The 12,144-nt window shown below is 40.5% G+C and overlaps 2 protein-coding genes across 2 annotated transcripts in view; one reads left to right on the top strand and one right to left on the bottom strand.

The window, feature by feature from the left end:
* Nucleotides 1-1,157: 1,157 nt before the first annotated feature.
* LOC109488108 (pre-mRNA-processing factor 17-like) lies at nucleotides 1,158-8,768 on the bottom strand. The gene is made up of 13 exons (XM_019792267.1): nucleotides 8,572-8,768; nucleotides 8,235-8,324; nucleotides 6,713-6,842; nucleotides 6,217-6,300; nucleotides 5,857-5,999; nucleotides 5,365-5,461; nucleotides 4,773-4,987; nucleotides 4,426-4,471; nucleotides 4,153-4,254; nucleotides 3,801-4,050; nucleotides 3,315-3,391; nucleotides 2,553-2,697; nucleotides 1,158-2,133 (listed from the first exon to the last, which is right to left on the bottom strand). The coding sequence occupies exons 1-13, from the start codon at nucleotides 8,761-8,763 to the stop codon at nucleotides 1,956-1,958; spliced, it is 1,749 nt and encodes a 582-aa protein (XP_019647826.1). The 5' UTR covers nucleotides 8,764-8,768; the 3' UTR covers nucleotides 1,158-1,955.
* Nucleotides 8,769-9,198: 430 nt separating this feature from the next.
* The window catches only part of LOC109488035 (wiskott-Aldrich syndrome protein family member 3-like), a 6,999-nt gene continuing 4,053 nt past the window's right edge, over nucleotides 9,199-12,144 (top strand). Inside the window, exons 1-4 of the mRNA XM_019792176.1 lie at nucleotides 9,199-9,357; nucleotides 10,224-10,364; nucleotides 10,863-11,024; nucleotides 11,490-11,643. Of these exons, the coding sequence (XP_019647735.1) occupies nucleotides 10,259-10,364; nucleotides 10,863-11,024; nucleotides 11,490-11,643 (422 nt within the window). The 5' untranslated portion in view covers nucleotides 9,199-9,357; nucleotides 10,224-10,258. The remainder of the gene's footprint in view (nucleotides 9,358-10,223; nucleotides 10,365-10,862; nucleotides 11,025-11,489; nucleotides 11,644-12,144) is intronic.

The raw sequence follows: 12,144 nt of genomic DNA, 5'->3' as shown, positions 1-12,144 counted from the left end.
TGTGGTCCACCTGGGTGTTTCATTTTAGGTCAGCTTGTATATGGAGCCCCCAGGAGTTTAGCTACTTGAACTTGTACTAGGGGGTAGTTGTCAACTTTAAGGTCCCATTCGTGAGTTTTTGTTAACTATAGCCGCCTATGGCAAAATACGTAACTTTACATAGGCCAAAACCCAATAATTTGAATGACAGCCATCTAGTCTATCCAATCAATTTTGAGCACAATGGCCGTACATTACGTCAAAAATTCCCAACCAGATCTAACCCAACAATCTCTTTTATTTATTTATAAACTGCACTTGGCCACTCTCCGCCAGAGGTCCTCCAGCGCTGCTACCTCCTGACCGCATTACCCATCACAACAGCGTGTAAACATCCGACCTGTCGCGCGGATGTCAACACTTACCCACTAATTTTAGCACATACAAACAACCTCTCATATCACAAGCGGTTTACGCCAACTGACTTAGCTAAAATGCAATTTCTGGCGGATATAAACACACATCCATACACGCATTTAATTTTAGTACGATCTACTTGTAGAGTACCCACGCGGAAGAATACCGGAATGAGACCTTTAGTGAGGGTAGTGGTGGCACAGTTTTTGAGAAGTGCAGAAACATCACCTTGCATTTGCGAGGGTAGGTAGGTAGGTAGTTCGGTAGGTAGGTGGGCAAGGCGTGGGGAGGGCGCTGTTGACGCCTGCATGACCCTCAAAAGGTTAAAGGTCATGGGGCATAGAGAAGTCATAAAGAAGTGAAATTTTGTTTTGGGTGTAACTATTGTTCTTTTGTTAGTATATTGATGACGAAATTGTTTACAAGGTAAGTGGGGATTAGAAAAGGATGAGAAGGAACCCTGTAAAAGGTAAAGCACACACAAAAAAACATAATTGTAAGTTACACTACAATGACTATGTACAACGCAAAACCTGTCTATATTAGCAACCGCTAATATTACTATCTAGTTTTTAAAAGATGTACAAAATTTATATAAACTTAACTGTATGTTATGGACTTGCAATACATTACTTTATCAGTTGACCTCTAGATCTAAAGTACTATTGTTATGGTCTTGAGCGTCATAATTTTTTGCCAACATACAATATTATGTGCTATGTAGTATAACATAGACAAGGACACATATTTACAAATAACAAGTTTATTTACAAGTATTTACAGGCATGTCATTTACAGAAACACTTCTCAGTCCTTTCCTGGTGCATGGTTGACTCCAATTGAAAGCAAAATAAATGACATCAATAGATTTACACAGTTGCCGCTAGGCACAAGAAAGGAACTACCATTGAGAAACCAATGTGGAAGACCAAATCAAAGAATTACATATTTTTACTCACTGTGTAACGTTTGTTTTTCTAGTGGGTACTAAATTAAATGTAATGTTATAACTATGAAATTTAGTGCCTGACACTTGAAAAGACATTCTATATCGAAAATCAATCAAACAATTTGACCTAGAAAGTACATGTATTGTAAAGGAGTACATCTTGTCTTTTCTGACACACATTTGACTATCAAAATACAAAGTATCAACATAAAGTTGACACAATACTACAATGGGAGTTTCAACAATGACACGTTTCGTTTTCATACACTCGACGGTAAACTGTCCCTACTACTGTACACATCTTTCTTGCACACACTGGAATGTACACCTACAGATAAAAATTAAGGGTAGATTGTAGAAGTATATTTGTTGTGTTTCACCTGCAAAGACAATTTTCATATTGTTTTGTCATAACTAAAAATCAAGTAAGATGTTACATTGTTTTGGTTCTGCCTCTTAGTAAGAAGTTACATGATTTATCGAGCTGACTTGTACAGCAGATGTAAGAATGGTAAAAATGCAAACTGAAGAACATCAAGAGTCTTATTTTATTTCTTTAAAAAGGTTTGAAATGGAAAAAGATGTTTACTGGTTATAAATTGTCCCGTCTCTAGTCCCAGAGTTTGATGAGTCCGTCCCATCCCGCGGTGATGACCTTCGACGTCTCGTGAGGGAGCCAGACACACGAGATGCAGACCCCGTCATGGGCCTTGATCTTACTGTACAGCTTGGTCGACTTCCAGTCCCAAATAAACAGCTTCCCGTCAGCGTCACCGGACACCACATAGCTGTGTACAAACAACAGAAGACAACTTAGACATGTAGAGAGAGAGATACAGTAAATATAGAATACAACACAATGTATTCTGTATCCCCCAAAGTACATTGTACCAGCCTGACTACCGGTAGGATCCCCTGAAGACCAGAGGAAACTCTAACCCACGGAAGAGCTATGTATGTTATTTGTCATACCCACCCCAAAACACACCTTTCAATGCAAAATGTGACAAAATGTGGTAACCCTAAACAGAAGAATGCAACAACATCAATTCAAACATCCGAATCCGGTATGCAAATTTTCTAAAGCGGCGCACACGGCACAGGAGAAACGTGTTCAGATTTTTTGCTAATTGTGAGGTAATTGTACACATGATGGGCAAAAGCTATGATGTGATGATAAAGTTTCAATCTATGTCAGCATTCTCACCTCATGTCTGGTGAGAAGTCCATCTGACAAGCGTACCCTGCCACCATGTGACCCTTGAACTCTTTCTTCCGGTTGAGTCTGAAGCGGTTGTGAGCTCCGTAGATAACAATCTTGTTGTCCATGGACTGGCAGCCCAGCCACTTGCCTGTCAATGAGCACAAGTTTTAGAACATTTTCCTTCACACTTTTTCACAACAAGTGACAACAACAACATTTTTTGTGTTTAAAGTTAAGACTTTTGATCCAACAGAAAAATTCTCTCACCTAGAGCTTTCGACCAGTCACTCTGGTCTTCCTCAGTAGACTGACCCAGTGAAGTTGACGTCACACTTCAAAGAAGCCACGTGACAAGCTTCACTGGGTCAGTCTACTGAGGAAGACCAGAGTGACTGGTCGAAAGCTCTAGGTGAGAGAATTTTTCTGTTGGATCAAAAGTCTTAACTTTAAACATGTAACTACCAACACAGATGAACTTTCATGATAACAACATTTTTCATCATGACCTAACTTACTCCTGTACTACACCCTGACTTACATTGTATGTTTCATAGTTTGCACATTTTGGGCAACCCATACCATATCCTACCACCCAAGGCATACCAGGTCACAACCCTGTCATTCAACTGGAATCCAATCTCCACCCACCCACTCACTTTCAATCCTTTACGGTACGGGAAAGATTCAAACTCCCATAAACTACAACTGCCTAAAACAATACTTCCGTCCCCAGAATCACTGCACTCTTTCTACAGCCATACTCACCATTAGGAGACAGGGTAACAGCAGGCATGGAGTGCATCCCTGGTTCTGCTATGTACTTGAAATCTACCGGGATGTCCCTGAAACGTACACAACCAACAGAAAATTATTCATATGATGACAAGAGGTAGAAACAAGGTAGCAAATAGCACTGCAACAATATGAAATGCAGACATGTACTGTAGTTCTACCGGAGAAGATCCCAATTGGAATCTCTGCCTTGACATATATATATACATGTGTACTGTAATTCCTGATTTTTAAACTGCACTGTATTGTTATGCTCACTGTTTTCACTGTCACTTCTGTTCCATGAACTTATCATTACAGTTAACAAATAATTTCTGGACTTTCTCTTTCCTGCACCTGTCACCACCGTGAATATATAGTTCCTGAACATGTCCATTTTTCTCAGACCGTGAACTTTTGCTACAGTGAACATAAAGTGAATTACAGCCGATTTTAGAGCCCATTTACTAGTAGTCTTACCATTCCCAGACGCGGAGGCTCTTGTCATCAGAAGTGGTGACGAATCTTCGATTCTCGTCCACGAAGGTGATGGTGTTCACCGCGCCCAGATGTCTGTCGTACTCCTGTACAATCTCACCCGACCGCGTGTCCCACTGCACAATCTTCTTGTCCGACATTCCTGCCACAAAAATGTGCTGCTTGTCCTCATCAGGGTTAAACTTCACACAGTACGGTACCTTACGGTTGGTGAACCGCGATATGCACGCTCCTGGAATGGGAAGGATAAAAAATTATATTAGGAAAACAATTAGCCTGACTCTATCAAAGGCGAAATTATTTTTTGGAACAACTTTTTTGAACTGTCTCTCACCTGTCTCTGTGTCCCACAGTTTGATATACCTGTCGTAGGCAGCTGACAGGAACTGGGTCCCGTCATTGTTAAAACACACGTCTCTCACTGCGTGCTTGTGACCTGAAACAAACACATTCAAGTTGTCAGCTTTTAGATGTTGACAGCACATTAACAAGAAACGGCTGTAACTGTTTGATCTTACCAATCAAATGTTAAGAAAAATCAGATTACTTTTGCATTTCAAATAAGACATTACTTTCACAGAAAAGTAATTCTCTATGTCACACTTACCGATATATGTACGGACCATACTTCTTTTGTTGTAGACTTCCCAAATCTGAGGAATTAACAGATACAGGTTAATATATATAAAGCAGCAGACTCTGGTACACCCTGATCTTAGAATAGCCAAAACCACCCTGAAACTTAAGACATTTACAGCGGTGTAGACATAAAACTAAAAGGGAGTTTTACCTTGATCTTACTATCCATGGATGATGACAGCAGGAGGTGCCCAGACTTGGGAAACAGCCTGATCATCTTTTTGGATAAGAAGACCACTTGTGTAAGAAGACCAGATTCTATAGGTCCCCAGGGTGGTCTTCTTATACAAGTTTGACTGTAAAATGAAGTTTTACCTTGATCTTACTGTCCATAGAGGAGGACAGCAGGAGGTGGCCAGACTTGGGGAACAGCCTGATGCAGGACACGCCCTTGCTGTGACCGGACCAGGAGTGGATATGCTTCTTCGGGATGAAACACTTCTCCGGCGGCTCCTCCGAGCGCAGGTTCACCTCCACGTCCTGCGGCGGGTGCAGGTACGAACGACCTTGGTAGTCGTACATGTCCTTCACTGGAATGGTGACAAGAATACAACAAATCAGAAATTTCAAACTTCCCTTGGAAGCAAATACATGTATAGTTTGCGTTAATGATTTTAGTACATCATAGAATGCATTCTTACACATGACTGTATAATGAAACTTATTCTGCTATTACAGCATGGTTTTCAGTTTACACCACATCCTTCAATCCAGGGCATAACAGGTCAAACCCTGTCAATCAAGAGAAACCCAATCTCAGCCCACTCACTTCAGAACCCAAACATGATTGATATCTTAAGGCTAGATCAATTATGTTTGAAAACTATGTTAACCTTACTGCACACATAAGAATTGTGAAGGATTTCATCTGTGCAAAGTATCTCGAAAACTGCTTGTCGCTTCTTACCATGCAGCTGAGTCTTCTCCTCTGCTGACTTCTCTTCTTCCCTCTTTCCCTTCTTCTGCCGCTTAGCAATGATCTCATCCAGCTCCTTCTGTTCTTCCTGTATGTGGTGAAGAAATTTACTGGTAACTATCAATATTCAGATTCAGCTGTAATCAGCCTATAACTGTAAGTGAATTTACACCATGACTAAATGAATTTAGAAGAAAGGGCAAAGCTGATTCAAGTGCTGAAAAGTCAACAATTATCTTCATCTAGACCAACATATGTACAAATGTACATGCTCTATTCATCCACACTTGTTCTTAAATACATATACATTATGCATCTACAGTTTTTTAAAAATCCATTTGTACCTAGATGTTCCTATTTCTAAATGTGTTTATGTGTGTATGTGCTATGGACCGTTGAGTCTGAAACAAACAATAAATAAATAAATATAAATAAAATTATGGCTTAAGTTACATCATGCAATGTATTGTCTCTGAGTCTTACCTCTGAAGGTTTGGCCACCGTCTGTTCGTCCACATACCCTCCCCATGGCCCCTGGAACCCCTCGATGTCCTCAGGCTCAGTGGCTCGTACTCGCTTCCTCTTGTCAGAGGGTCGGGCCTTCTTGGCTTCAAACACTGTCACAGCTGTTTGACACGAAAATCAATTTCAGTGCCATACATAAAACAGAGACTTTCTTCAGAACTCAGACATTTAAAGCACAAAAATAAACAGTACCGGTAAGTACAATGCCCCCAAAGGCATAACCAGCTATACTCTGTACAGAACTGTTTTTCTTTTTAAAAATGGGCTGATACAAGTAAGGTGCAAAGTAGTCTATGAAATGTTAACTTAATTCCTTACCCTTATTGGCCTCTGCTGCCTCCTTGTCCCCTATGACTTGTGCCTGGATGCCAGCTGAGTTGTGTGATGGGTCCATCGCATAGCCTGAACAGGGAACAGAAGTTTACAGAATTATTTCAACAGAACTGCAAACACAGTGAAAACCCTTTCCCCCTACCACAAACTAAAACCACTGTGAAAGTTTCACGACTTTATGTTACTGGTATAGTTGTGAACTGCAAGCAACTTGCTAGCCTGGAATCCATCCCTACGAGCTATTCGCCGGTTCTACTAGTCACCACAGCTGGTATCTGTATCAGTACAGCCTGTATAACCGCCCTTCATTGCTGACGTAACACACCAGCTTCGCAGGCACGCATTGGTGACTAGTAGAACTGTATAGTATAGCTTGTAGGAATGGATTCCAGGCTAGTGACTTACACAATGTTATAGTTATAGTCAATCCCTAAGCAGTTGTAAAAAAGTTTCCATACAAATAGAACCTGCTTCCTCTTACCATAGCTGTGGAAGGTTCTTCTCTGTACTTCGAAGGTGAAGTCATTAACATGAGCCTCCTCCACGAACCCTGACAGGGTGTTCTTATGGGCCGCATCCTGCTGGGTCTTAAAGGGGTTCACTGGACCAATCTGGCAAAAATTCAACCACATAAAATATACATGTAGTAAGTTACAGTGTAGTAAATTCTGACATGATAGGTGAATTTTGATAAGATTTCAGAGTGGTCATTCTGTCAGTTGGACCATAGGTGATGTAGCTTTTGGAGGATTACTAGTACTAGTATACCCAAACGTTCAAATGCCATATGTAGTCTAAAACTGAAAAGAAAGTACAAATGTATCCGCCTCAGTCTAATACAGTTCAAGCTAATACACCACAAACTAACATCACCCCAACAAACTCATAGCCTGAAGTCCAGTCTTGTTAGGCTATATAATAGCTTAAGTCTGCTTCATAGGTCACTATCAGGGGTTTTTCTAGAAAAATTTGGCATGGGGGAGCACAATCATGGCGAGGGAGCGAAGCGACCGAGGGGGGGTTGGTGCGGAAGGGGGGTATCCCCCCTTCCGCCATGTGAAGCCTTTGAAATTTGAAGTTGAAATGGGACATTTTGAGGCTACTTGAGGGGGGAAATATGAACTCTTTCATTGTATGTTTCTTTAAAAACAAACAACTATGATGTACATGTAACCTGGTTGTAAAAAAAATATTTAGACACTCACTCACACAGTCCTCTTACACAGTCCTCTTACAATTAATTGAATATGATAAATATAATGCTCAATACAAATTTCCATTAGTATAATGTATGTGAAAGGCATAGGAGAAGGATAAATAGACTAAAAGAATTCAAGGTTATTTTTCTCAATATTCTTCCCAAATTTCTATTTCTATCTCCCTTGTAAAATATACATTGTAAGTAAATGTACAATCAGCAGTACACACAATCTGCAAATCACCCTTTCTAGTACGCAATTAGTGATTAATGTTACTAGTAGCTCCAGATGACAACACTGGGTTTGCCACAAGCTCAAACCTTTCCCATAATGGCAAAATAGCAACACATTCATCCAAGCTGCTACAAACTCAGGTCTCATGTTTCACTTCAGAGCCTGTTCTATAGTATGCAAATGAAGGAGGCCCAGCTACTTGTCTTTGAGCAAGTTCTCAATGAACATTGTTTATTCCATTCAAACTTTTACTACTAGAGCTGAATTTTCATGTTTATGGTAAGATTTTGGAATTTTTATGAGAGTAACATAGTTTGTAATGCTAGAACACATTGTTATGTGGTGTTGTTTTTGTATTTTTACTGGAAAAAGATAATTTTGAAAAAGACTTAGGCTTCAATCTGAAAATTGATATGAGGGCGCTGGTTTGTTACATGAGGGCGCAGCGCCCCTGTTCCCCTGTTTAGAAAAACCCCTGACTATCACGTTAACAGACTGGGCTCCAGGCTAACACATTCACCCATCTCAGACAGGATTGAGTGTACTGATATAAGAGGTATCATACTCTACCTGTGGTGCAAACAGTTGGTCGTAGGTGGGGTTATAGGCCACCTCCTTAGTCGTACCCAGGTCTACAGGTTTCACCAGGTTTACATCATCCTGAAACAACAAAAAGAACAACTTCTTTTAAATCATAATGCCAAAGTCTTTGTGCTTCCAAAACCTTATCAGTATCAGGGGTCAATACATTCATAAGACTGGAAAACAACAACACTGAGAGAACATATACACGTCGTCATAGTAACTTCACAACTTTATGAGGAACAACTAGCAAAGGTGGTTGTTTTTTTAACTGGGACTGTGTCTGCATGCTTCCATGCCCCCCTCCCCACGCCTGACGACAAACCTTGGTTATGACGTCGGGCGCCGCGTTGATTCTCGCCACGGTTTTCAGGGCCGGTAGTTTCCTCCCGTCTTCGAGGGGTTTCAGATGAGCCACATCGTCGGGTTTTGCCGTCTGCACCGCTTCCGAGTCGCCCTCGTTGTCCGAATTCTCAGAGTCGGATCCGTACGCCTGCAAAGCTGAAATGGCCGCCATCTTACAGTGAACATACGTCACAGTCCTTTCGCCTGATGAATATACGTCCAAATTGTTCACAACAAAACAAACTGTTCCCATCTTAAGCCCAGCATTATTTATCAATAATAGTAGATATAGCTATCCAAAGCTAACGTACGGACGCTAATTCTTGGATATACATGTATTTATGATATATACTTCCGCTCTAAGCTGGAGAAAAAATATGCTGCATAAGGGGTCTTGGAATAGCCAACTCATAGCACAAGGCATATGAGGCATCTGATCTAAATAGCTCAAGATTTTACACAATGCAGTGTGATAAACATGCATCAACACATTTATCTATAATATTCTTCAATATTTTAAAAGTTTTGAACGTAATTCTTGTTCTTCTTTTCCAGTCAAAATTATTTAAGATTCAAGTCTCCCATATTCATCAATAGTATAGTCCAGAGGGCGAGCGCCATCTTGTTTTTGTCACTTCCCGTTCCCCCAAAATCGGGGAAAGAATTTTGCGATCGTGCGAAGAAACGGGGATTAATAGGGAAACGGGCGACACGGGAGACTTCACCTAAAGACAGTCTGTTCCCGTTTCTGTCATTGCAGTTGAAGGTGGGTATCATTTTACGTCGTAGCTTCAACAAAAAGAGAAATAGAAATTTTGTCGGATGGGTGGAGCCAGGGCTCAGGGCCCATAATTTTTGAGTGGGGAGGGGGGCATGCGGAAAAGTGTGATGTTTTAGTCACGAAGGAAGCACTGCCTGGAGACCGACGTCTTGTGTGTTCAAAACTCAGTATCTCTAAAGGGTGTATTGCCTGGCCTGGGTGTTGATTGCCTTGCGTACAATTGGCAAAATCAGCGTATGAACAGAAAGATAAGTTGTGTTGTGCATATCTTTTTCAAGATCTATGATAATCGAATTTCCCATCTGTCAAACGATGTTGTCTGCCTTATATGTAACTTCCGGGTAGAAGGGAGATAGTTCAGTTGATGTTGATGTAGGTTAAAAAAGTGAATGTCAGAAGGTTTGTTTAAAAAAAGGATTGTCTATAATTTAATATTTTTGGGGCTTTGGTTGGTTTCAGGAAGTTGATATTTTTCTCCTTGGGGCAATTTTAGTAGAGAGAAGTTATGAGTGCCCAATAATACTGCCCATGTTCTACCCAAGAGAAGCTAAACTGTAAATCTTGAAACGTTTGCACTATTTTCACAGTTTTTGTGATGACTTTTGAATATGCGTGTCTAATGTATTTCCATTATTTCGTATAGTGCTAATAGTTACTATAGAATACTATAGAATCATTTTCTACCCCAAATTCGAAATATTACAACCAAACCCCTATTTCCCCCTCTACCACGGAAAAAGAAATCTGTATCACTGCAGAAGTGAATAAATTTAAGGTATTTCGGTGCCCTTAGGTTGTAGAGAAAAGTTAGAAATATAGAACAGAAGAAGTTGACCTCATTCTTTTTCCAGACATGACATAGCACGGCCAGGTCAACCTTCCCACAATGCCCCTGATCAAGCGGAATGTGGATCCCGTGCACCTCTGCAGGGGGTCCCTACCTCAGGGCATCAGTAATGAACTAGAGTGTGTCACCAACAACGCACTGTCCGGTGAGACATAATTTTACTTTTACAAGTGTACATGTTTTACTCTATAGAAGTACCTACATGAATTCTGTCATATGCTAATGCTTTGGCAAGACCCAAGGTCTCTGTCATCTTCTTGATGAATCTATTGTAAACTTTTCTGGTAAATCATTTCAAAGCCTTCAAGCGATCAACCTGATTCATGGGTTCCAACAGAACTAATAGCAATCTTAAGTCTTTAGTTTTATCTTGTTTGAACAGCCTTGGAGATAAAGAGTTTTCCTCCTGCTTTAATTTTAGTATCCGAATGCATTTTACTTGCTTTTAATTTCCATTTCAACACTAAGACTTGTCTGGTATTGTTAACTTGGAGGTGCTTTTGCTTGTGTTGTAATCAGAAGAATTCAAACAAAGTGAAGAGCTTTTAATTTCTATTCCAACTATAAGGGCTTTTAATTTCTGTTTTAGCAGAAGAGCTTGCTTTCTTATCAAAGGCTTTTGTTGTAACTTGTTCATTTCCAGGAATCATCCGTCAGCTGAGTAACCTGAGTAAGCATGCGGAGGACATGTTCGGGGAGTTGTTTAAGGAGGCCTCGGCCTTCCAGCATCGCTGTGCGACCTTACAGCAGCGTATCGACAAGCTGAGGGTCAAGGTCACACAACTGGACTCTACAGTAGAAGAAGGTGAATCATCAGAAACTATTGTGGTGGTTTTAATTTTTCAGTGACCTCACTCACCCAGTATCCGGTTTATCATCTGTTGTTCCTCGTGTTCCATGGGTTAGACATGCTTGCAATTGCACACTGGTATAAGGCTTCATGACAACATTTGGGTCTGTCCTCTTACCGTGAAATAATAACACTGCAAATTTGTGTTGTGTTTTATATTTCTACTGTACTACTCCTATCCAACCACAAACTTAGCAACCTTATTTATTTTCCCTCCTAATAATAAACCCACCATGAAGGTAAATGCATTTACAGCATATGCATGTACTTTGGAAATGCAATAAAACCTAATAGGTAAACCTATGTCAACAACAAGGAAGAAAAAAAGAGACATACTACTAGGTAGTGGTAGATTGAAATGGTATTTTACAGTGATCTAGCAGCTTAGGGCTTGATAACAAGTGTCCTTCGTTTCTACAGTGTCTCTACAAGACATCAATATGAGGAAGGCCTTTAAGACCTCCATCGTCCCAGACCAGCAGGTCACGTCACGGCAAACCATGCCGTCCGCCATGCAGGATACGTACAACCAGTGTGACAAGCCTCCTCCACTCAACATACTCACACCTTACAGGTTAGTACATAGTGTAACACATACTCACATCTTACAGGTTAGTACACAGTGGAACACATACTCACACCGTACAGTTTAGTTACTGTAAGTCTCTTTAGATTCGCGGGGCCTAAAGTTCGCGGTTTCGGGAAAATGGACAATCCGCGGTATTTTTCGATTCGCGATTTCTCGTTGGCTATTTTTCAAAGAAAAATTTGTAAAGTGTATATTTAAAATAATAAAAGTTCGTGTTCCGGCATTTATATCCTAAAACGCGGCGCAAAAATTTGTTTCGTGCACCGCGCGAGACTGCCGGTGGTATAGATGACGATCGATCTGACGCACGTGTAAACAATTTTCTTTGTTCGGAAATAAGCGCTAAAACGCTATTTTCCACAACTACACATTGATACTCTAGTGAAGAAATGCATAATCGAAAGAATCTTTCGGGAAAATATATATTACTAAAAATATTTATGCCGTCTTCGGCGAGATTTTGAACCCGGAAGTATGCAAAGGTCG

Source organism: Branchiostoma belcheri, unplaced genomic scaffold (genome assembly GCF_001625305.1).
Source record: "Branchiostoma belcheri isolate BF01 breed outbred unplaced genomic scaffold, Haploidv18h27 scaffold91, whole genome shotgun sequence".
Lineage (NCBI taxonomy): Eukaryota > Metazoa > Chordata > Leptocardii > Amphioxiformes > Branchiostomatidae > Branchiostoma > Branchiostoma belcheri.
This window is presented reverse-complemented; position numbering and strand designations above follow the sequence as displayed.